Source organism: Marmota flaviventris, chromosome 10, assembly GCF_047511675.1.
Source record: "Marmota flaviventris isolate mMarFla1 chromosome 10, mMarFla1.hap1, whole genome shotgun sequence".
Taxonomy (NCBI): Eukaryota; Metazoa; Chordata; class Mammalia; order Rodentia; family Sciuridae; genus Marmota; species Marmota flaviventris.
In genome coordinates this window covers 101,662,362-101,687,037 of record NC_092507.1, presented here as the reverse complement: position 1 = coordinate 101,687,037, position 24,676 = coordinate 101,662,362, and the positions used below count along the sequence as shown (strand labels likewise).

At 50.7% G+C, this 24,676-nt stretch overlaps 2 protein-coding genes across 6 annotated transcripts in view; both read right to left on the bottom strand.

Annotated features, from left to right (window-relative positions):
- Slc6a17 (solute carrier family 6 member 17) overlaps window positions 1–24,676 on the bottom strand; it is a 118,861-nt gene that overhangs the window by 79,285 nt on the left and 14,900 nt on the right. The window contains exon 1 of one of the 2 annotated variants that reach the window (XM_071618164.1): window positions 22,718–22,741. The exons of the other annotated variant lie outside the window; for it this stretch is intronic. The gene's annotated coding sequence lies outside the window, so the exon portion shown is untranslated. Of the gene's footprint in view, window positions 1–22,717; window positions 22,742–24,676 lie in introns of those variants that run through there. 2 annotated transcript variants of the gene reach the window in all.
- On the bottom strand, window positions 1,199–23,124 carry Ubl4b (ubiquitin like 4B). 4 transcript variants are annotated; one of them, XM_071618166.1, is made up of 5 exons: window positions 22,718–22,795; window positions 18,940–19,118; window positions 18,487–18,637; window positions 10,685–10,772; window positions 1,199–4,565 (listed from the first exon to the last, which is right to left on the bottom strand). In XM_071618166.1, the coding sequence occupies exon 5, from the start codon at window positions 3,771–3,773 to the stop codon at window positions 3,234–3,236; it is 540 nt and encodes a 179-aa protein (XP_071474267.1). In that variant the 5' UTR covers window positions 3,774–4,565; window positions 10,685–10,772; window positions 18,487–18,637; window positions 18,940–19,118; window positions 22,718–22,795; the 3' UTR covers window positions 1,199–3,233. The 4 variants fall into 4 exon arrangements, with proteins under 4 accessions (XP_071474267.1, XP_071474269.1, XP_071474268.1 ...); XM_071618168.1 differs by lacking the exons at window positions 18,940–19,118; window positions 22,718–22,795 and adding an exon at window positions 23,052–23,124; XM_071618167.1 differs by lacking the exon at window positions 18,940–19,118 and having other exon boundaries at window positions 22,718–22,787.

Sequence of the window (24,676 nt, the reverse complement as noted above, 5' to 3'; positions counted from 1 at the left end):
GGGATTAGTGCCTTTCTCAACGAACTGGAGTCTCTTTGCTTTCTGCTATGTGAGGGCACATAGAAGGTGCCGTCAATGAGGAACAGGTCCTCACCAGACACTGACTCTGCTGACACCTGACCTTTCTGGCCCTCCGAGACTGTAAACAATGAATTTCTGTTGTTTGTGAATTACCCAGCCTAAGGTGTTTTGTTATAGCAGTTCAAACAGACTGAGACAGAGGTCCTTAAATGTTTATTGATTGAAGAATAAAGGTATAATGAAGTAGGACATGAACCAAGATGCTGCTCCTGTTTCTATCAGAAAGACTCTTTTGCCAGGTACCAGAGGGTGTGGGACGTTGGCCTGCAGGAAGGAGCCAGGCTGAGGTGTTGGGTATCTCTGCTCAGGAACACAAAGCTGGCAGTCCTGAGATACCTCCTATATGAACAAAGTTGTTACCGGTAGATGTTAGGTCAGTGGCGGCGACTTGGTGGCGACTAGTGGCAACTTAGAACAAAGCATCCCGCACCGAAAAGAACATCAATCAGATGCTGGCGGAAACGCCTGTCAATCAGCTAGATCTCCTGACTAATGCCTGTCAATCAACAGGACCCCCCTGGCCAATCCTGGAGTTCAGCCAACTCCCCTGACCAACTTCAAGGGGGCAAGGGACCCTAGAAACACCTTTTCCTGTCCCAAGCCCTTCCCTTCCTGCTGTAAGCCCCATAAAAGTCCAGTCCGGTAGAGCTTCCACGTGGTTTCTCCTCAGACCCTTCTCCGGTCCCCTCTGTGGGTCTGATCAAGTTCCGCCAGGGGAGTGATATCTCAATAAAGCCTGTTCAGCGGCCCTTTTAAATCTGCCACCTTTGGCCATTGCCTGCCCCGACTGATCTGACAGTAGGGACACTTGTGTCCTTCCATGGTGGGGGGAAGATGCCGTGCAGAATTAGAGAAGAGCTATCTGCCCAGGGCTGCAGTGTCTCCCCCATTCCCATTTCCCCCATATGGTGAAACAGAGAAGGGAGGAGAAGCTCCTTCAGCTGGCACAGGTTTAAGTTTGAAGTAAGCTGAAACCGGGCACAGTGAAGGGTCCTTGTGGCAGGTGGCCCAAGAGGCAGGGTTTTCCACCGCGCTGGAGTTTCAAGGTTACTCTTGCTCTAGCTTCTCAATATACCCCCGACTGATAACTATAAATTATCCACTAGAGGATAGGCCTGTCACCTCGCAATGGGAAATGCTGCACTGGGTGAAACTAGTCCTGGGAAGGGTGGCAAACTGACTCAAGGGTGTGCTGTAGGCTCCATGTGACATCTGGGCTCAGCTTTTTGAGGGGATCAGGGGACAGGAGGGCTCTTAGCAAGGGGAACAGGAGTTGTGGAGGCACATGTGGCCTGTTCAGAACTGGAGATGTTCTCTGCACTGCCCAGGGACAGGAGCAGTGGGGTGTCTGCCTGCCCTGGCCTGCCAGCAGCCAGCCCTGACGCTCCCACTAACCAGAGAGAAAACAAAGTCTCCGCTGTCCTTCATGCTAGCTTCTCTTGGCAAAAGGAATAAAACGGCCCACTTATTTTTATCGCTCACAGATTTCCTGGGAAATGGGCTATTAGTTTCTCTAATGTAAAGATAATAGGCTTGTCCCCCTTGGCAAACGGCACAGCCCCAATATAAACATACTCACAGAACTGTCAAGAGGCCTCCCAGCTGATGATGAAGGGCCCAGGAGCAGGACCGGGACCTAGACAGGAGCTACCTGCAGGGGCTGAGCACTCAGTGGCCAGGGAAAGGACATTCTGGTCCTCAGAGTTCAACTTTTCTCCTCTGGCTGGTGGAGTGGGAGTGGGCATTGGTAAGGGAGATGGGCCAAATGAGTAAAGGTGTCTTCTTCTGGCAGAGGTCGGGGGATAGGTGTTACCAAGCAGTCTCACACAGGCAATGTTTCTAGGCCCTGCCACTGAGGCCCTAGAAGAAGTCACTCCCCATTGGGTAGCTCTCACCTCTAACCCTCACAAACACCTAAGGGCAAGCAGATACTAGGATAATGAGCCCATGAAACAAGGTGGGAAACCTAAACATGTGACAGGGGAAGTAAGTCAGCCATGGTCCAGCAGCAAGTCTATGGTGGAGTGAGGCCAAGGACAGATGCTCCCCAGAGAAGCAGGCGCTGCTTGATCCTTTGTTCTCATCTCCTTCATCCCTGCCCTCCATCTCCATCCTCCAGGACAAAACTTCAGGGACTCAGGAGTGAAGCCGGGGGAGGGGGAGGGACCACGGTACTCAGAAAGCTCCCCTTCCCTCTTCCCACCCATACAGAGTGGGAATCTCTTGGCCTTAGGCGAAGGACACCCTCTCACACCCAGAACAGGAGAAGGGCTTGGCTCTTCCATATCCTGGGGACCATCCCAGGACCCTGAAAGCACCAGAGGATTTAGTCACAACTATGTCCTAGTGTCATGTTGGGACTTCACTTCTCACATGCACAACCGTCTCTCATCTAGACTCCCGGGGTCTTAGCTGTACCTTTTTTTGTTTTGTTTTTAACTCTCCCAGGAAGCATTGGGCAGTGATGGGCAGGTTATTGGAGCTCATTGCTCCCTCCTGACTGATCTGAATGGGTTAGTGGACAGTGGCTTGGTTTTTGCTGGCCACACAAGTGTGCTACTTACAGACCTCTTTTCCTGCCTGAGTCTCCTCTTCCTGCCATTCTGGGGCTACATCTGTGTCTGTGGAATCTCAGGTCTACAGCTCGACTATACTCCCACCTCTGCAGCCCCTGTCCCCAAAGCTGTGGAAGCACAAGCAGGTGGATAGCAAGGACAGCCTCACCCAGACAGCAAAGGCAGTCACCTGACTGGACCCTTCTCTTGGCTATTGGGAGCCTGAGGGTAGGCACCATGGTCTGAGGTTAAGGGAAAATGGACGCACAGTGTCTTTCTGTTCTGAAGAAGAAAGAGGCTCTGTCTAGAGCCATGGGGACTCTGAGCCATGCTTGGGCAGAGCTGTTCAGCCTAGTAGGGGGAGGCAGACTTGGTCCCTTTATAGCTACTCTGGGGCCATGAGAACCCTTCTAGGGAATAGAAATAGGAATGGAATCATTCTGCATTTCAGAAGCAGGACCACAAGCCCAAGAGGAAACAGGAAGCTCCAAATACCCTCCCGCCACTTTAAAAGTTCAAAAATAAAGAATGGCTGCACCTGCAGCCGGAGGAAGGAGTGGAAAATCACCAGGAAACACGGAGGGTGAGGCCAGAATTTTATGGAGTCCGTAAGTACTGATCGACTGCTCCTCCTCCTCCACCTTCTCCACCTCCTTCATGTTGCTGAAGCTCTGAGGCCACAGCCTGTGGCTCCTTCTTCTTGGTCGGCTCTACACATGGCTGCTGTGCCAGGAGGCGGCAGGCCAGCCGCTCCAGGCCATCCAAGCTCACCCTCTGCACGTGCTCCTCGTGCTCCCGTCTTAACAGCTGCAGCACAGCCTTGGCATCCTGGGGCCCAAAGTGTTTGGCTAGGACCTGGCCCAGCTGGTGCCACAGGGGCTGGGTTTGGGGGGCTTCTTCTGGTGCCGCCTTCTCCAGGGGCCGCATGATAACATTGATGGAGGCATTGGGCCCAATGCAGTAGTCGGAGAGACGCTTGTCATCAGCCAACAGCTTGCCGCGGAACAGCAGGTGCTGCTGCTCTGCAGGTATCTGCAGCCGCTGGGACACCAGTTTCTTCAGTGTGGCCACACTCTCATGGCCCGACACCCTGAGGTTGCATCTACGGCCCAAAAGCAGCTTGACTGTGAGGAACATTGGGCCACAGCAGAATCAGGAGGGATCCATGCTCTGAAAGTTGCCCCTGAAGATGAAGGGGCCCTAGAGGAAAAGGTGGCCCTATCACTAGAGGGCCAGTGGTTCCAGGAGGCTGAGGGCCCAACCCAGGTGGGCGGGCACTGGCTGACACACAGTGATGTCACAATGCTGCAGAAAGGTTCATTTCCAGAGCAGAACTTTAGGGACAGCAGAGGGACATTGTGAGCATAGAAGAGGAAAGAGGGGGAGAAAAGAGAAAATAAGGAGGACCAGGAGAGAAATATGTAGGCCTTGGAGAAGAGAACAGGGACAAAGAAAGGGCTGGAAAGGACAAGGGAGCGACAGGAGCATGCTGCTTCACTGGGCACACCTCTTTTCCTGCCCGAGTCTCCTCTTCCTGCCATTCTGAGCAGGAATGCCTTCTGGGTGCCTTCTCTGTGCCAGGACACTCCTACACCTCAGGAGCCCACTGTGTCCAAGGGGACATCTCTGCTTTCACGAAGCCTTCAGACTAGTGCACCCGCTGCCCTTTGCCCGGGGTCTTCTTCCCGTCAAGCACCTTCCAAGCTCTCCTGGATGGGTTTCCCAGAAACAGACCCTGGGACAGGGATTTGAGTACAAGTGTTTAGTTGGGAGTTGATTCTCAGGGGCACATCCAATTAATGCTGCCTCAGAAGCCATAAGCCGGATCTCTGTGCTCTGACTCCTGTCTTGGGTTAATGGAGTGCTAACTCTGTGGCTTCCTGGTGTCTTCTCTGGTCTCCTAACCCTTGAGCCGAGACTTGCAGGTGCCTGCAGGAAGAAGCCAGCAGCCTTCAGGAACATGAATGCTGAGGGGACAGGGCAGGGCCACCAATAGTGTCTATTTCACATCAGAGACCTTATTTAACGCTCACCACCTACAAGGCAGGTACTGTCATGCTGTCTGTCTGTCAGAGGAGAGAGTGGAGACTCAGCTTAATCTCAGGCCTATTTACCTGGCCTACCTCCTGAAACCAACACCTGTTGAGTGCCTCCATGCGCTGGCAACAGAACAGACTCCTAGGGTTCACAGGTGAACAAGGAAAGGGACGCTGACCAGCCTCCTTCAGGTCAGCTCTGCTGTTGCATTTGGCAGCTTTTTGTGTAACCCATCACTGAGGGCCTCCTGGTCCTAGCCCTTCACGTGTGCTGTCACATGTAAACCTGGAGGAAAGCATTGTCACAGATGAGAAGTGAGAAACCTGGGGAAACCCTGACTGGTGTCCCCCAGCTGGGGTGCTGACTCTGTCAGGGACCCCTCAGGTCTCCTCAGCTCTCTGTGCTCATCTGCCTGCTTGCCCGCACCCAGCCCTTCCTCCACTCCTCCCTCCCGCTCACCCGGCCTCCTTTTCCTCATCACCAGCATGGACTCTACAGGGGCGTGACACTGTTGCCAAAATCCTAGGACCTTCTGGACTTGATCTTCCACAATACTCAGCCCCTGATCCCTTCCCAAGGTCACCCCAACCTTCTCCCCTGGCAACCAAGAATGGCTGAAGCAGGGCACAGGCAGGCACACCTGTAATCCCAGTGGGTCAGGAGGCTGAAGCAGGGGGATCGAGAATTCAAAGCCAGCCTCAGCATCTTAGCAATTCATGAAACTCTGAAAATAAAATATTAAAAAGGGGATGCCTGGGCTGGGGTTGTGGCTCAGCGGTAGAGTGCTTGTCTAGCACAAGTGAGGCCCTGGGTTCTATCCTCAGCACCACATAAAAATAAATAAAGGTACTATGTCCAATTACAACTAAAAAAAGGGGGGGTGCCTGGGGATGGTGGTTGAGTGCCCCTGGGTTCAATCTGAAGGAGGAGGAGGAGAAAGAGGGAGAAAGAGGGAGAAGAGGAAGAAGAGGAAGAGGTTAGCTGAAGAAAAACCTCATGCCCACCACAAACTTAGCCCTTACAACCCTCTCCCACACCTGTGTTCTCACTCTTGGCAGGTGACCCAAATTCTAGTCCATAGAGGACCTAGAGCTCACAAGTCAGGAATTCACTGACCTCTTGTCCCTCCCTGCCTACCAGTGCGCTGCCCCTTCCCTACCCCTTTCTCCTCCCCTCACTCCTACCAATGGAGCCCTCTTGTAATTTCCCTTTTTCCTTGCAAATGTCTCTGAGCTCCACCCCTCTTCTGCATCCCTGCTCCCACCCCACCCCACTTAGGCTCTCTCCTCCCTCCAGCCTGTGGCTCTGAACTCACAGTCCATCTCTGTCCAACCTCACCACCTTCTGTCCATCAATGCCACAACCAAAGGGATCTTCCTAAAATAAAAGTAAGCGTGCGTCACTCCTGAAACACAACCAAATTCTAACCCCTTTGTTTTTGGAATTGAAACCAGCCTCCTAGGTCTACACACAGGTCTCGGCCTGGCCATGCTTGTTACCCTAATCTCTTTATCTCCCCAGTCTTATCATGTCCCCACTTTGCATCCTCCACTTAAACCACACCCACCTGCCATTCCCTGCTTGTTTGCCATGTTTGAACTCTACCAACCACAATGCTGCATTAAAATCACTTCCTCCATGAAGCCTTCCATGTCTTCTGGAGTCTGGGGCAAAGTCAGTCCCACCTCCCTCAGTGCAACCACAATTCCCCTTGAACACTCCTGGGTTGATGCACCTGGCACATATCTGTCTCCCTCAGTGACTCTGAGAGGCAAGGACTGGGTCTTGTCTCTCTTTTTTCACCTCCAGCACACTGAGACTGACACACAGATGGCCTTGGAACCATGCTTGTCAAGTAAAGCAAATCTGATTTAGACATACTGAGCCACACAGGAGTACGCAGGGGCCAGTACTGAAGGCTGTAGAAAGATGTAAACCTGCCTGCAGCCTCTCCCTCACCCCATCTCTAGAGAGACAAAAATCCAAACTTACACAAAAAATAAATCAAAGTGATTCCAGTCTTTACCAAAGGATCTTCTATAGTATTTCTTTAAATAACTGACTCCCTGGATGCATTTGAAATAAGGCAATATGCAAATATACATACAGTATTGGGGGCAGAGGCATGGACTCCATGATAGCACAGCATCTGTGCAGAGGGAGGGGAAGGATGGGTGAGGATTCTCCAGGGCCATTTCTCCAGGAGCTCCCAGTCTTTGAAGGGAAGGACCCTGTGGTGGACAAACTATCAGATGGACTTGATTGGGGCCATTCTGTCCATCCTTGAGGAAGGACAGAAGCTAGAGTTGGAGCATTAAGGAAGAGATCAGCCACTGCGTCCAGCCTATTCTCCTAGACCCCTCTACTCAGCTGTGAGCTGCCCAGGACATCAGAAGCCACTGAAGAAGACACGTTAGGCCTGAGCTTCTAGAAGCACACAAGAGCCACAGCCCAGGCTCCATATCCCCAAGGCCCATGGCTACATGCAGGCAAGAGCCAGCTTACGGGGTCTTTGAGGGCCATACCTGTTGATTCACACTTGCTACCTGGTTTAGGAAGTGCCACTGTCCATGGACCATAAGGACAGAGCTTCTGAATCAGGGTATCTGGAGAAGCTGAGAGAAATGGTCACTGTTCAACCTCTACATTTGTGTCCTAGAGTCCCTACTGTCCTTCCAAGGTAGACAGTAGGGGCACCTTGCTGGACCCTCAAATCACATTGGGAGCCTGGAAATTTCCAAAGTTTTCCCACATAATTGCTTGTCTTAATTATGCAATTAACATGCGAAAATATAGTTGTGTAACCAAAGCATGCAATCCAACAATGATTGCCGTAATTAGGGAGGAAGATCATCTGGAATGAGTGGGTTTTGTGACTTGGAAAAAAGGAACAAATGTCCAGCCGAGAGTGAGGGACAGCAGTGGGCTCAGATCCTCCAGAAAACAATGGCAAATGTAGTCAGTGTCCCAGTGTCTGGTGGGGGAAATGGGTGGGGTTGGGAGAGGCCTGTAGCACTGGTGTGTGGGCAGCCAGGTTCTCTGTGCAATGCTCCTGAATGGGCTGATGGAACCTTGGGACACTGAGGGACCTGGCACAGTGTGTGCCTCCCAGAGACATTCAGGTGAATGAGTTAATTTACAAATGTAAATGGAGCTCCTCCTGTCACCCTCCTACACTCAGGAAAGATCTCTTTAGGCCTAGAAATATGCCCCACAAAGTGTGGTTCCACAAGGCCCCCCACCTGCACAGGTAGGCAGGCCCAGCCATCCTCAGCAGGCAGACCTAGGCAGAGAGGGCAAGATAGGGGTGGGACAGGATCCCCGGCTGAGGGGCTCTGGGCCATGAGTTTGCAGCCATTCCCTGGGACTTCCTGGAAGGTTCATCAGGAAGATAAGCTCTGACCCCTGCCCCACCTCACTCATAATGCAAGTTATCAAGTTATTGTCCTTTGATGACGCCAGGCTGAACTTGCAGGGGCTGCTGGGGAAGGATAGAAACAGAGACAAGGGCAAAAACGTTCATCCCTGCAGGCCCCCCTTCTGAGAACAGTGTCCCTTTCCCACTTCCCTTAGAGTCTGGAAAGATTCATGGGAAAGCCTGGGCAGAGAAAGTGGAATCCATCCTGAAGGGGCTGAGAGCCCACAGTCATGGCTCCCAGCACTACCTGCTGCCTCCACCCCACATAGCCCCAGCACTCAATGGCACACCTTGAGCACCCATGATGTGCCGCACCCTGAAAGGCAATGCAAACAATGGAAGTTCCCGGATGGCCTGTGGCAAGGGCTGCCCTGTGTGACTTCCTAGTCTATCACCAGGGACTCTCTGCTCCTTTGAGGAGGGGTCTCTTGAGGCTGCTCTGTGCCCCACCAGACCTAGCTCAGGACAGAACAGGCAGCTCTTTAGAAGGGGGTCTCTGAGCAAGAGGAGGACAGCAGATCTCTTGGGGCCACCAGAGCCCAGGGTACACAGGTTGCAGTCCTACACCTGCTCTTGCAGACAATGCACAGCCAGCATGTGTCCAGGCTTTGGTCCTTCACCAGACACCCTATTGTCCTGGAGCCCTAGAGAAGTCAGGCGCTGGCTGGGGCAATTCAGAAACCTGGCCCCTAAGCTGAGCAGAAACCAGCTAGAAAACCTTGTGAAGCTGCAGCCTGCTTTGACCACTAGATGTCACTGGCGACCTCCCCTGCCAGCTCCAGTGACCAATACCAACCAAGCGAGCCTGGGATCTGGGCACACAGGACTTCACCCTGGCTGGGTTCAGAGCCTCATCAGCAAACGAGCCCCTCATTGGTCATGTGTGGGACACAGATATCAGGGCCTGCCCTGAGTGGGGCACTGTGTCAGGTGCCAAGGCAGGAGAAAGAAAGATGTGTCCCTAGGGGAGGGGGCACATAAACCTGTCACTTCAGCACCATGCCTAACTCTACCATGGAGGAGAAGGAATTCCTGACTCCAAAAAGAGGTGCAACAGGTGACAGGGCTTCACCAGGGAGGGACCTTTACAGGGTGGGGGGGGGGGCGGTTGAAGGAGCTACAAGAGGTGCCTCAGGGCAGAAGGCAAAAGGGTTCAGCATACATACATCTGTGTGGAACAGTGAGGGATTCTGTATAACCAGAGTGCCATGAGGGAGGGAATGGGGAGGTAGCTATAAGAAGGTCAGGGCCAGTCACCTTCACAGAGTTGCTCTTTACTGGATCCAAAACTTCCAGAATTTGGACTAAATCCCTCCAGTGCACAGCACAGAAGTCCCAAAGGAGCAACCCCAGCTATTGCACTGCGTGCGTGCTCTTTCTCTTCCCCACCCTCCCTCCCTCCCCCACCTCCCTCCCTCCCCCCACCTACACACACACACACACACACACACACACACACACAACACCACCATCTGAGCTCTCCAGGGACGCCTGCAGGAATGCCAGCACCCTATCCAGTGCAATGTGGCCCATAGTCAGTTCTTTTCTCCCCTTAGCACCTTCTCTGGTTGATCCTGCTCATGATATGGGAGGTGACCCATCACATCAGATAGGGGCACTTTAACCACAACTGGCCCAGGGTCGTTGTCTTGTCCTGTCTGCTCTCTGCACTGTGTGATTTCAGCTGACAAAAAGTAGTCTGCTTCAGCCTGCAGCCATGGCACTGTAACATACCTTTGGTCATTCCAAATATACCCCGAACTTAAGAGTAGTGCTATTATAAACCCTCAGGGATTGGGTTTCAGCAAGATATCTCCTTGGAAAAGGAACCATCAGTGAACACCAGGGATAAGGGGAAGTCTCCGATTCCCAGGTCCCAGGGTTGGCTGTTTATCCATGCATCCACATGTGCATTCCACAGATATTCCTGGCACACTGAGCATGTGCCCAGGCATTTGCACCAGATTCTGGGGAGTTGGGTCTGTTTTGCAGACTTACCATGAATAAGAGCAAACACTCAGGCTAGAATTGAATCAGAGGGACAGATGAGAAAGAAAGGAAAATAATTTTCTTCAGTCATAGAAAAAGGGAAGAGAGCTGAGGCAGAACCAGGCTTAACAACCAGCTCACCAGTGTCCATCAAGACAGGCCAAAGGGACTAACCAGGAAAGTTCTTCCAGGCCAGCCTAAGAAAATCCTCCAGGATACTGTGGATGGCACCGACACAGATGGTGTCAGACCTGGGTAGGAAACTGCCTTCCTCACTTGGAGGCCAGAGAACAAAAGGAGCTGAAGGGCCTTGGCAGCAGAGGCCAGAGCCTGATAGGCCAGGCCAGGTGAAGCACTCTGAGGCAGACCTGATTCCATTAGGACTGGTACCCTTGAACTCATCATGCATCCTCTAGTTCTAAAATCATATTTGCCCTTTAATTCTTTTTAAAGTGCTTCCTTAAAAAATATTGTCTTGGCTGCAGCAATAAGAAATATTTGTTCACATCCAGAGCAGATTAAGTGGAGAAGCAAAGAGCCTCCTGGGTCAGGCAGAATGGTGGCAGCTACAGAGAAAAGCATGGTGTTGGCAGCTAACCCCTACCCCCAGGAACGGTCTGGTGAATGCTCTCCTTCCTGCAAGGGTGACTGTTCCCTTGAAGATTGTGTCATCATCCTGAGTGGCAGGAACCCTTTGACATGAAGCAAAAAATCAAATATGATGCATTAAAAGCAAGGATAGAGGAGGTGCCCACAGAGCCCCACCCAGGACCCTGCCTGCCCTTGCTGGTCTTGCAAGTCCCCAGCACAGTCTGGATACAGAAGCCTGTGGCCACCCCAAAGATGCTGCCACACTTATTCTGCAGGACCAAAGACACCCTTGTTTTTCCTGGAGAGATACAAAGTCTGGTCCTTCAACAGGGCACCTTGCACAATTGTTTCAGCCTGGCTGTTGGCCTAATGGTGCTAAGGTCAGTCCTTGGATGAGAATCTTGGCCACAAGACCCCTTCTTTCAGAAGAGGAAAGGGAGGTTCCTGCCAGGGAACATGGCACATAACAAGCTGCATGACCTTTGCCCCAAAGGATGCTGGGACCAAAATGGAAGGCCAGAGGGAAAAGAGGGAAGAAAGCTGGGAGCAGAATGAGGCTGGGCTTAGGGACACTGAGCTACCTGTGAGACAGGCTCTGTGAAGAGAGAGATTGCTTTACAGCTGAACTAGGGAACTAGCAAATTTGGATTTGACTTGGGCTTGGTTAACCCTGAGGAAGTCCAACTGGATGGTGGGATGTTGGTCTGGACGAATTGTTTATTTCGTTTTTTATTTCCTTCTCTTCCAGCTGGTAGCACTAACTAAATGCAGCCAGTCATTAGAAGAGGCTGGAGCCAAAAGGAAGAGGAAGAAAATTCTGATCCAATAGCTGATGGGATGCTCCTGAGAGTGGCATGGAATTTATCAGCCAATAGAAAAACTCAGGCCTGGTCAGGGGCTGCCTCAGCCTCCATGGTAAACTAAAAAAACTCCTTTAGTTAAGTCTTTCCTGGTTTTGAAACCCAAGTGAGAGCTGCTTAACCAGGAGTCTGAAATCCTAGTTGATGGCCTCCAAGGGGTCACCAATATAAGAGTTTCTGTTCTGCAGTGTCTCCTCACTGCAGGAACATCACGCTGGACCCACTGCCTGTTGTACATTAAGACCACCCCCTGGTAAATGCTCCTAGGACTCTTAGACTAGTCACTCCATTACTTGAACTAAAAGGGATCTGATTAAGAGTGACATGTCTGGGAAGGTACAGGACTCACGGTATGGGGGAGTACAGAGCATGTGGGACAAAGTATCAGGGGCTGGCAAGAAAGGTATGTGGAGTCTCTGCCCCAGAGAGACCTAGAGAAAGTCAGCCCTGCCCTTCCTTGGCTTCTCCAAAATCCTGTCTCCCTTTGACACCTTGCCTGTGTCTTTCCACCTAGAAGATTCCTAGACTTCAGATTCAGCAGAACCTGGCTGAAAACCATTTCTGGCATTTGCAATTGGCCTGGACTTAAGGTGATCAAAGAAGACCTGAGAGGCAGTGGACAGGTAATGGGGGGTATAGTCTAAGCTTTGGGCACCAGCTTCCTGGCGGGATGCCAGCTATTCGTCAGAGGCCCGTTGCTGTTAGTGATGGTGCATTTGCAGTGATGGCCCTGGGGCCAGGAAGCAGGGTGTGAGAGACAGATGAAGTGACTCTGAACTCCCTTCCTGCCAGCTGGTAGCACAGTTGGGAAGGAAAAGGAACCTTCTAGCCCCAATGGCTGTGGAAAAATGGAAATGAGCCCCTAGCCTCTGGGTTCTAAGTTTGTGTGCTGGACATTGGGCCTTATGTCTAGGACCCTCTGGTCCCTTGACTAAGCTAAGGCAGAAGTCAAGATGAGGCTAAGGTTCTTTGCCAGTCAGAAACCAGTGGCCCAAGAATGGGATCTGGTGGGAATCACATGGTCACCAAGGTCTTCTCTACAAGCTGCTTCAGAATCATAGAATGGTCAATGCATTTTTCCTGAGCTGTCCCAAACCAGAGTACATCCTCCTCAGCTGCCACTCCTACCTGACCTTCCACTTCTGGTAAGGGGGTGTGGGGTGAGAGTGCAAAAGAATGCAGGTTACATTTAGGGATAAATTCCTGATATGAGGTCCAGGATGCTACTTCCTACAAACCATTAGCGGTTAAGAGAATGAGCCCCATTTAGTCAAACCAAGTCAGGTGCAGAGTTAGCGGGAAGCAGGGAGATGAACAAGACGACCTTGACAAGCAGATGACTTCGACAAGCTGTCATAGTAATCACAGGCAGGGGTGCCTGGATAGAAAGCCCCTGCCCTTTTGTCCCCCAGGGCTCACACTTATATAATAGGAAAAGGACAACTGAGATATAATCATTGTGCTCCGATGAGCAGAAGAGGTGACCAGGTGGTCCCACTGTAGACTAGGCAGGGAGGGTCCTCTGGGTTGGAGAGTCTTGGATTGTCAGAGGGACAGTGGGGCTGAAAGAGCAGGAGACTAGGGCCCAGAAAGGTGTCTTGCTAATTGCTGGCCTACTGGGGAGGAGTTTCCACACCCATGGATGCCTGGGGACAATGTCGTCCAGGAGAGATGCTGGCCCCAAGCCCAAGGAAGTAAAGCAGGATGGCCTTGGGGAGCCACGTGTGGGGAGTGGTCCCCAAGTCCCCAGCCAAGTTTCTGGGCCCCAGATGAAGAGTGAATCACTGGTTCCCCCTGGAGGGGAACAGTCAGTCACCCTGTAAAAGTTTATTTTTATACATGTCTGATCTATTTCACATCCGTTCAGATATTTTGACACATATACAGGAAATGTAACTCTCCCCCATATGGCAGTGTTTGGTTGGCCGGACCTGGGGAAACTCAATAGGGTCACAGAGGAGCAGAGGGATGACTAGCAGCATCAGGGAAGAATGCCAGAGGCCTGAGGCCACATGGGCACCTCGGGCCAGCAGGCCAGAAATGGGGGTCATAGTGAGGTCAATGTAGAAATCCTCCTGCCTGGATACAGAGCCCTAGTGCGTGGCTCTGGTTGCTGCTTCCCAGGCGGGATGGAGAGAGGATGGGGAAAGTGCAGAAGAGGGCAGCAAGAGCAAGTGGCCAAAGGACAAGGCTGTTTGACAGAGACAAGACAGGCCTGAGATGAAAATCCTATTGAGATACCTGTGACACCAGCCAAGGAGCAGGGCTTTTCTCCATGTCCCAGCATCATGGAACAAGGAGACCAGGAGAATGGGAAGATTAACTGAAGGGACAGGGAAAGCGCCCTGGGCTGGGCACTACCTAGCTGAAGCATCCCCCAATTACCAAACTTCCACGAGCCTCGCCTTCCTTATTTATAAGCTGGAAAGCTGAGAAAAGACACATATTAATTCTCAAAAGGGAAGGATGAGGGGGAAGAGTTGACAAATCCTGAATTACAGCCATGAGAGGAGATTAGTGTCTCCCATATAGGGCAAGAGGATGGAAGGGGACTTGGTATGCAGTCACCAGCACAGAGCCTGGCTCCGGGGTGGCCAGTGAATGCTGGTCTCTCCTTTAGTTCTGTTCCACAGGGACCCAGTTCACAATGGGGAAGAAGAAGCCATGTGGTGTTGAGAAGATGCTGCAACAGGCCCTTAGGGGAAAGAGCACAGGGTGCCATGGATGAGCAAGGACAGGCAGCTTCCTCCTCCCCATTCCGCAGTCAGCGAAGGGCTTCTCCGCTCTGGCTTGCTGAGCCCATCTCCCCCAGACAGAAAAGCAAATTGTTCCCAGAGCTCATTGTTCCCAGAGCAAGGAACACTTTGTTTTTGTGGGGCTTTCAAAGTTTAAGTTCATGGACATTGCTGGGTGCAGTGTTGCACACCTGTAATCCCTGTGAAGTCTGAGGCAGGAGGATCGCAAGTTCAAGGCTAGCCTGGCAACTTAATAGACCCTGTCTCAAAATTAAAAAATAAAAAAGACTGGTGATGTAGCTCAGCGGCAGAGTGCTCCTGGATTTAATCGTCAGTACCCGCCCCCCCCCAAAAAATCATAGACATCATACTCCTACAGGCTGTCAGGGGAAGCAGGCTGCTGATGGTCTCCTATTTATGATGAAGAGGGGCAGATGCTCCCCAGGATCCCTTGATGCTGTTGTCAGACACAGGGCATGGGCAAGGCTGACCTTGGAACAGTCTGTCCCACAAATTGTTCAGTATTAAGAATTCACACTGTCCTACTTCTGCGTACTTCAGATCCACAGGGCCAGCCTAGCCTCTGCCTCAAGAGTGCTGATTCTGCCTCAGGGACTCTTCTCCCTGGATGGGGATGCTGCCGGCCTGGACTCTACTTGCTGCCTTGGCCTGCAACATTGCCCTGGGGGGCTGGTTCAGGATCTCAGAGCATCAAGGATGAGCCTAAAGTCCTTACTTGGTAGTGGAGGGTGATAGCCAAGAAGCTGCTCGGCCCTCCCTTCCTCCCTTCTCTGAAACCCAGAGCGTCAGAAGGTAGAGGTTACCTCACTACCCCCATCCCCCACCCATCTCCCCATAAATCTGGGCAACACAACAGGAAGGCCCTTTAACTAGCACATAAAAGTGCTTTGGGCTTTCAAAGACCCGCGCTCTGTGTTTACAGGGAGCCCAAGATTTTTACGGGCCATTTCCAGTCCCCCTTCCCTGACCTAAGATACATCTTAGTTTGGAGCTGTGCTCTGGGGAATAGTCCCAGCCCAAGCCACATGACCATGGGGTACAGGAGGAGGATAAGAGTTTCCTTGAACCTGGGAGGCAGTGATGAGCAAACATGGATGGAGGGGCCGGGGGCAGGGGGGAACCACTCAACTCCCAAGGCCCAGGAAGCTGCAAGGGTCACTCTCTGACTCATCCTGTCCTTCAGATGGAGCACAAAATAGGTACTCCACCAAACTGTTGCTTAGCAGTCGACTGATCTGCAGCCACCATAGCTGGAGATGGGTCTGGAAAGGGACCCAGTGAATACCTCTGTATAAGCAGTGAGGGCCCTGACCTGAGAGGTCCTTGGACCACTCTAGAGGTGGTCGGGCAGGCCAGCTGTCACTACTAGAATTCAAATAACGTCTCTTGAGGATCTTCTTTAGCCATGAAGGACTAAGAATCTACATGAACCTGCATCCCAGAGGATTTTCTCCCACCTGTTCCGAAGATCCTAGCTGGTCCAGAGACCTCTTGCAGAGATTGTGTCTGTAAATTCAGGGGTGAGGGGTCCTGTTCCTGCAAATGGGGGAGGAGTGGTTGAGGCCAGGACAAGTCCTGCCACAGACTCAGGAGAGGCACAAGCCAAGGCCACCGACCCCCTCCTGACTCTTCTCTGGCTCTCTGTCATCCCTTTTCTAGCAGCAGTGGGTCCTTCAGCTCCTCCTCTTGGCAGTTTTCCTTTCTCCACATTCTTCCCTTTTCATATTCTTCAATCTCATTCCTATTCTCCTTCTCTGAACCCCTGCAGAGACCATTCTGGAGCATGTCACCTTTTCTTTCTCTCTTCTCCCTCTTTTTATTTGATCTCTCTTCCCTCCTCTCTCAGACAAGGTTGTCCCTTAAGATCTCTTTTAACAGAGGAATCACACTATTTCAAGACTCAGGGAACACACGTCACACCCAGCGCTAGACACTTTCACGTTTGTTAGTTAAGCCCCACAACGGTTCTCTGAGGCTGAATTTGTTCCCATTTCACAAGTGCAAAAACTGAGTCTCAGGGACCACGCATGGTTTACTTACAACCACTCAGCCATTAAAAGATGAACCCTGGATTACCTCTGTCTGCCTCCAAAAATAATAATGAGCCAGACACAGTGGCACACAACCCAGTGAGACCCTGTTTCAAAATAAAAAGGGGCTGGTATATGGCTCAGTGGTTAAGCACTCCTTGTTTCAATCCCTGGTAATAAAAAAATAACAATGATAACCAAGACTCCCTCTAGTATCGATATAGATTATAGTGCCAGAACATAATATGATATATGCCATATAACGATGATGCACAGAGTGTAATATACAGTATAGTGCCAGATGTGTTCCCGCACACATATCTTTTCAGCAGTCCTATGAGATAGGTTCTACTTTTGTCCCCATTTTACAGACAATGAAACTGAGGTGTAAAGAGATTACAAAATTTGCCCACTGCCACACAACTAGAAAATGGCAGAACAAGACTCAGACTCACTGGGCCCCAGAGCTCGGGCACCACGGAGGGACTTCGCTACTCCTCCACACCCTGCTGCAGGCATTCCCTTCACGGGGAAGCCCAGGGGGGCAGAAGCATAGGCTCTGGTTCAGAGCGGCCTGTGGGCCTTGCCTCTGGGGTGAGAAGGCACCACTGCAGGACTCTGGAGCTATGTGTCCTGAGGAGCTCCAAGGTCAAGTGTTGAGGGGGGATGTCATGGGAAGGGCTTGACTGAGACAAGAGGTCCTGTCACATTTCCAGACTAGAGAGAATAAAGGCCTCTATTGGGAGCCCCACCCCCAGCTGGCTGCCCCCAGGAAGGGCCTGGAAAACTACTGACCCCCTCTCCCCTCACCCTCCTGGGAGTGGTTGCTGGGTCCTATCCAGGGAGGGGCCCAGCCTCATCCCCTGCCAGCACCCCACTTGGACCATGGCCTCCCAGTGGCTGGGGACCTCCTGGCGGGTACCTGGTTCTGGCTTTCCCCCTGGCGTGGCGAGGAATGTGCTTCTGTCATTCTATCCTCCCTCCTCGACCCTCGCCCAGCGCAGAATTGGATTAAGAACAAAAATATGAGCTGTGTTTGTTTTAATCAGCTTCAAGACATGGGGGCTTTTAAAGGGAAGGAGAACAGGCCGGAGCTGGCCCCAGGGCAGGCAGGCTGGGCGGTGATGCCATCCCAGGGTCAGGAGCACGCAGAGCAGCGAGTGCATCTGCAGGTCAGATCCCGGGGCAGATAAGACCGAGCAGAGGACCTGGGGCCCAGGGGAAGGGAGAGGGAGGATGAAAAGGATGGGAAGGAGGGGGAATGAGACAGGTTTGAGAGGGAGAGGGACCAGGGCTGCTCACAATCCCTGTCCTGGAGTGACGCAGGAGGGGAGGTGACAATGGGAAGCCGAGAAGAGCCAACAAGGAGTGATTTTTCCAGAGAAGGGGCTTCCTCCTGGTCTTTGGAATGAGAGGGTAGGAAGGCCAGGAGGGAGGGTCAAGAATGGTCTCTACCACCAGTGGGAAGAAGACTCCATATGCCAGGGCAGACACAGAGCCTGGGCAATCGTGCCTGGAGTGGGCTTCCTGCCTCGATATGCCACCACCTGAGGGGAAAGGTGCGACCGTGAAGTCAAACCTACAGACTGTGGCGGAGGTCACTTGAGGGAACAAAGGCCTGGCGGTGTAGGAGGCTGGGAGAATGATGACATCCCTGGACAGCTCTCTGGTTGGGTGAAGACCTGGAGGCTACAGAGTATGGGAGGCGGGTTCTGGAGGGGGAGCCAGGAATCTGGCCCCTGGTGTCACACTCTTCCAGGTTGCCATACGACCTTGGTGCCACATCCCCTCTCGAAGGCCTTGGTCTCCTGCTCTGTAACACAGAATGATGGGATAGAAGCTGGGTATCTGGAGATCCTGAGAGATATGTAGCAAGTTCTTAAAAAGAAGCCCATATGACCGCACATCTGTGTGCTTGCTACATGAATGTCTATCCTTACAGCCCAGAGAGTCAAAGAAAGGGCCCAGAGAGGTTCAGGGACTGGTTCAAGGTCACACGGCCAGTGAGAAGAGAGTCCAAGGCTCAAGGAAACTGGCCAGTGCCCCAGGTTAGTGCACAAGAGTCTAAGCGTCCTCAAGGTCAAAAACCTGAGGGCAGAGCCCCGTTGCCCCTGCCAGGCACCAGGAGAAGGGCCTGGATCAGCCCCCCATTCCAACACTCAGGCCCACCTTTTCCTGAAGTGGGCTGCTGGACGATGGCTAAGGGTTGGGCCAGCCCTGTCATCACCTAAGATCAGAGCACGAGGGGTGCTTCTTGGGGCAGATCTGAGTCTTCTGATTCCAAGGAAGGGTTCTGGTCCATAAGGATGCTTTTGCCCATCTGAGGTGAAGGAGAAAAATAAGCAGTGAATTCTTCATCATTCCTTTTCCGATTTAAACTGTTCTTCTTCATTGTAAAACATGATGAAGGAAGGAGTACCAACTAGGAAGTCTATCCCTGGCATAATAAAAATTGCCAAACCTAGGCCCATCCTTCAATTAAAATTGTTAATTGGTTCATAAAATCCACAAGTTTGGAAATAGCTATGTTATTTTACGTAGGGACATTCTTACCTGGACTGAGACATAGTCCAGAGTTTCACATGCTACAATTACTTAATAAATACTTGTCACGGGACTTACTATAGTTGGGGTCAGCAGAGACTTGTACTGGGAGAGTTGGGGTCAAGAACCTCATGACTGGGCAGGCCTGAGCATATTGCTCAGCTTCAATTTCCTCTTCTGCAAGAGGAGGAGACAGGACTAGCAGCAACCCCTGGGATGAGTCCCAGCAGCAGCAATCCACAGCTGAGGAAGGGTGCCTGCGCAGGAAAAGAAACCAGCCTCTAGCACCAGCACATAGCTCTGCCCCAGGCCAAAGACTTCTTTTTCTTCCTTTTTTTAAACTTTTTTTTTAACACAATGCCTTTATTTTTATGTGGTGCTGAGGATCAAACTAGGGTCCCGCCCGTGCTAGGCGAGCGCTCTACCCCTGAGCCACAATCCCAGCCCGAGCAAAGGGTCCACCTGCCATGTGAAAACAGCCAACCTGGATGTTAACCAGGACATAGGCTGGAACCAATAAACAGGCATTTGCCCATAGTCCTAAGCCTCCGGATACATCTCACAACCCCTCCAGGCGGGGACCAGTCTTGTTTCTCAGAATGTCTCCTCCAATCTTGAGTCATCTCACCCCTGTGAGTCAATCTGATTCAATACAGCAAACCTGGACCCAGCCCCTGCTTGGTGCCAAGGGTAGGAGACACATGCATTATCCAGGAAAATGGTGATTATGTTAGTGCTACAACTTTTAAATTTACACTATATGTATTCATATTTATCTGCTGCGCCCAAGCCTGTTAAGAGGCAATTAAACAAGTAGTATATTTGGTTTATTTATTTACTCATTCATTCATTCTAATTAGGTATATATGACAGCAGAATGCATTTTGATTCATTGTACACAGTTACAGCACAACTTTTCATTTCTCTGATTGTACACAATGTCACACCACATGCGAGGTCACACATGTACCTAAGGTAATGATGTCCATCTCATCCCACCATCTTTCCTGCCCCCTATATTTAGTTTTGTACACGCTTATTTGTACTATTGACAAATCTCCCAAGCTTTGGGACCATTTTTTTACAGGGTCAATGGATGACCTCAAGGTCTGCTTTTTCTCCATCATGGCCTCCATACTAGTCTATTGCGTATGTTCTCCAGACTGACTCCCCACCACACTGAGGACCTCCGAGAGCAGAGACTGTATCCAGCAGTTAGCACAGCTGGCGATGCAGAGGCATATTCTAATGCAACAGGAACAAAGTTGTGGCAGACCACAGGTGAGGCCCTGCCAACCCCGGAGGCTTATGGACAAAAGAGGAGACCCACAGGGAGCATTCTGGCCAACTGAGAAGGTGAGCACCCAGCCCAAACCCAGCAGCAAGAAAAACCAGAGGCAGAGGGAATGGCAGTCAGCCATCAATGGGGCCTGTGGTGAAGATGTTTGTCTGAATGTTGGAGCCAGGTGGGAAGGGAGGGAAGGAAGTGTAAGAGGCCCTTCTGCCCCTCCCCAGTGCAGCATCCTCACACCATAGGTAGCGGGAGGGGGTTTGCCTGTTCCAGAGCAGGCCACTGCTCCCCAGGCACTGTCCCCAGGTGCAGGTGACTTTGTCCAGCCTCGGTCCAGTTACAAAGTGGAAAAGAGGTATTTGCTAAGGTTCTTGGGTATATATAGGAAGAGTAGGCCCAGCAGCCTCAACTGGGTGTGGAAGGAACTGGGGAGCGATGGAGGAGGATGGTGGCAGTCTTCCCACCCCCTCAGGCTGCTCAGCTCTGCACAGTCTCAGCCCCATTCCCCAGACACCAAGGGACACTCACTGTTGACACCAGGGCATTGGGTTTCCCCTGGGCAGGCTCAGGCTCCTGTCACCAGGCCTGCCAGGAAATTGCTGCTGACACCAGGGGAACAGGGAGGCTGGAGATCCTGGAGTCTGTTTGTGAAGTTCCAAGTTGGCGCTAGACAGGACTGGAGCAGGGGAGATGGCTGGAGATCAGAAAGGAATGATGGCCATGCAGGGCTGGCCCCTCCGTCTCCACCCAGCGCCAGCCCTCCTGGCCTCTCCCCAGGAGGCTGAAGAACCTTGGAGTTGGGGGTCAGCTTGGCCGCATGGAGTGGGTACAGGTGAAAGGGCAGCACTGTCAAAGAGTCACAGGACTCCCTTGATATTCCTTCCCCAAATTATACAAATTTGCTCCTCAGCACCCTCTGGATCAGAGTCAGGCTACCCTACCTTTACCAGGCCAGGTGCCTTTGAGGGACTCCTCAAAGCTTTAACTGGGGAAAGATTGGTGTCTTCCCCAGCCAGCTCTGCCCCCGCCCCAGGTCCTTACCCTGTGTCTGTACTCTACCTACTCCCCCTCATTCCCCTCCTGCCTTCTTCTCTGCTGCACTTATCCATATTAATCCATGCCTTGGTTCTGCACATTCTGAAGAGAAATTGGGGAGGAAGCTTGGAGGCAAGTGGCAGGAGGTGGAGAAGGGTCCTCAGACTGGAATTTAAGATGCTTCTGTTCCAACTATTAGTGGCCCCTCCCAGTTCTCCATGAGGAAAAGTGTGAGTGTGTGTATGTGTGCTTGGGGAGGCTGGGATGGAATGGCCAAGCTTATAGAGCACTCTGGGCTTTCAAAGGCAAAGAAAGTTCTGTGGGTTTCTCTCCCCTCTAAGTGGGGGCAGTGAAAAGCCAGTCTCAGGCCCCAGAAGGTGCTGGACAGCTGTGCACAGCCTGCAGCAATCAGCAGACAAAGCCAGAGTCCAGGAACCTCTTAAGGGCAGGATGCACCATCTACTGCAGAGGATCAACCACTGACCAAAAGTATATTAGCATTTTTTTTTATTGGTTGTTCAAAACATTACAAAGCTCTTGATTTTTTTTATATTAGCATTTAAAAAAAATAAACATCTTTAAAAAGAAACTTTAAAAAAAAAGGATAACATCAAAGATGGTCCTTCCCAATATCAATCAGCAGGTATGTTAAATACCCGTCACAGGAAGTGCCATGATAAGCACACAGGATTGTTTCCAAATATTCCACCTCTCTCTCCATGTAGGAGACTCAGGAAGGCCCCTCAGAGCCAAGCAGGGTCAGGGTAGGGGCTCTAACTTGTTGCTTTTCAAATTTGGTATTAACAGACCATAAAACTTTATTTAATTTTGTTTTTCATTTGCTCAAGCAAAAGCATTAAAGAACAGGAAAAAAAAAAGATACTTTAGCACTTTTAAAAAGAGAGAGAATAAAATAAAAGCTACCCAGATCAAGGGCTTCTTTTCAGGAAACTGAAAAAGACCCAGAGGCCTGGGGCACACAGGTCAGGTTCTAGGGCAGGCCTGGAAGGGGTAATACACTCCAAGTTTCTTGAGCTGTGCACTTGGGGTTAGTACACTTTGTTTACACCTCAACTGAAAGGTAAATCAAGGCAGTAATCAGAGATTAAGCTCATGGCACCGGAGACTTCAATTCACGGATTCAGATTCTAGCTCTACCTCTTGGTATCTTTGTGACTCTGAACAAGTAACTTATCTTCTCTGGGCCTCAGTTTTCTCATCTCTAAAATAAGGGCAATAATTGTATTTGCTTCAAAGAGTTGGGATTTGTTGTTGTTTTGTTTTGTTTTGTTTTTGTTTTAGGAGTAAATGAGTTAACACATGTGAAACCCATCAAACAGTGAGTAGCTGTAGTAATTACTCAGTAAGTGGTTAGTCATTGCTGCTAATATTATTCCAACCAAGTCCAGCTGACAACTTTATACTGACATATAAAAATAGATCAAATAACTTCAAATACAGAAAATGAAACACGAAATAATTTACCGTATGAATTACATTGTACAAGATTTCTTTCTTATATAAACTTACCATTCAGCAGCTCTCTATTTGATCATTCATTCATCCTTCAGCAAATATTTATTGAATGCCACTACTTCCAAGGCTGTTCCTGACAGTGGGAACTAGATAAAGTGCATTCGCGTCCTCGTGAATATATCTTCTCATGTGGGAAATAGTCAGTAGACAAATAAACAAATGAATATAGAATGTCAACAAAGTACACCAAGCAGGATGAATCCCAAATACTTAGGCATATCACATTTAAACTGCAGAAAATGGAGACAAAGAACAAATCTTGAAAGAAGCCAGAACAGAGAGGGGACACTTTACCTACAGAGGAACAAGAAGGAAAAAAAAAAAATACCTCGGCCTTCACTTCGGATGCCACGCAGAGAAGATGAGAGTGAACATTTGAAGTGTTTGAAAGAAGAAACTCCAGCAATCTAGAATTCTGTATCTGGTGAAATTATCCTTCCAAAGCAATGAAGAAATAACCATTTTCTCAGATAAACAATGTCAATAGAGATAAGACCTAAAAGGGAAAATAAAGCAGGGTAGGGGGTTAGAGAATGGTGGGGGAGGGCCATAGCAGGGTGGTCTGGACACACACACACACACACACACACACACACACACACCCCCCAAGGAGCTGCTGGACAAGATGGAGTGTGCCCCAAGCAGAGGACCACAGGAGCAAAGGCCCTGGGGAGGCAATGTAGTGTCAGGCCGATGGAAATAGGCCCTCAAGGTGGGAACACTCACTGCCCCAGGTAGAGAGTAGAAGATAAGGAAGGACAGGCAGGCATGTCATGGGAAGTCAGGGGAGGATTTTAAGCCAAAGGGTGATAGGATCAAATATCAAAAAGTCACTCTTGCTTTAGTGTGTGGAAAATGAGGAGAGGCCAGCTGGAAGGCACTGTGTTGGTCCAGGCAAGAGTTGGTGGGTCACACACCCAGATGGTGGCAGAAGTCACTGGACTCTGGATACGTTTGGAAGGTGGAGTCACGGGGACATATCCAGACTGGATCTGGAGTGTGAGGAACAGAAAGAGGCCCTGTGGACCAACGTGGGGGACGTAGGAGAGCAGGTTGGTAGTGGAGTTAAGACTTCTGCTTTGTTTGGACATTTGGAACTTGAGACGCCCATAAGGCCTGCAAGGGGACAGGACAAGGAACAGCTGGACACATAGTCCAGAACACAGGGGAGTGGACAGACAATAGGAATACAGCTTGTACTTCATGTTTATGCTCAAGCTTCATGGAGGGAAAGTCTCTGTAGCTCCACAGAGGAGAGTGGAAACTATCCTACTAGTATTGTCTCGTTGAGGCTGAAATATTCTGGCAACGTCTGAGACCAGCTCCTCGCATCTCCAGGAACCCCCTCAGTTTCTCCCCATGTGCTGAAGACTACAGCTGCAGCAGAGCAGGTGTCTGATGGCAGATCATTTGGAGAAGGCATGGTCAGGAACCAGCTGAGAGGGAACCTCCAAGCCAGTGACCAGGAGAAGAGACCTGGACGGGCCCAGGAAACCACTCAGGGTTTCTGAGGAGAACCTGTCATAACCTTAGATGGCAACCTGGTTGCAGAGCAAGGAAGTCATTCCTCTCCAATTCTCTTCCCTACCAGATTACAATGTGCCCTTCATGTAACAGCTGTATCTGATCCCTAAAGACATGGCAAATAGGAAAGGAGAATATCCCTAACACTTGCCAACATTCCTCTTTCAGAAAAACAAAACAAAACAAAACAAACAAACAAAAAAAAACCCTGGGATTCAGAGGCTTCTACAGGCAACCCTAGCTACAATGTAGTAACATTGCTACCTTTTCATTTTATTTATTTGTATAGCTGCTCTCTGTTTATGGCAAGTGCTACTAGTGTTACATTTATGGTAAGGATGTAAATTTTTCTTTCAAAAGATGTTTAGGAGCCAGGTGCCATGGCATATGCCTGTAATCTCATCTATTTAGGAGGCTGAGGCGGAAGGA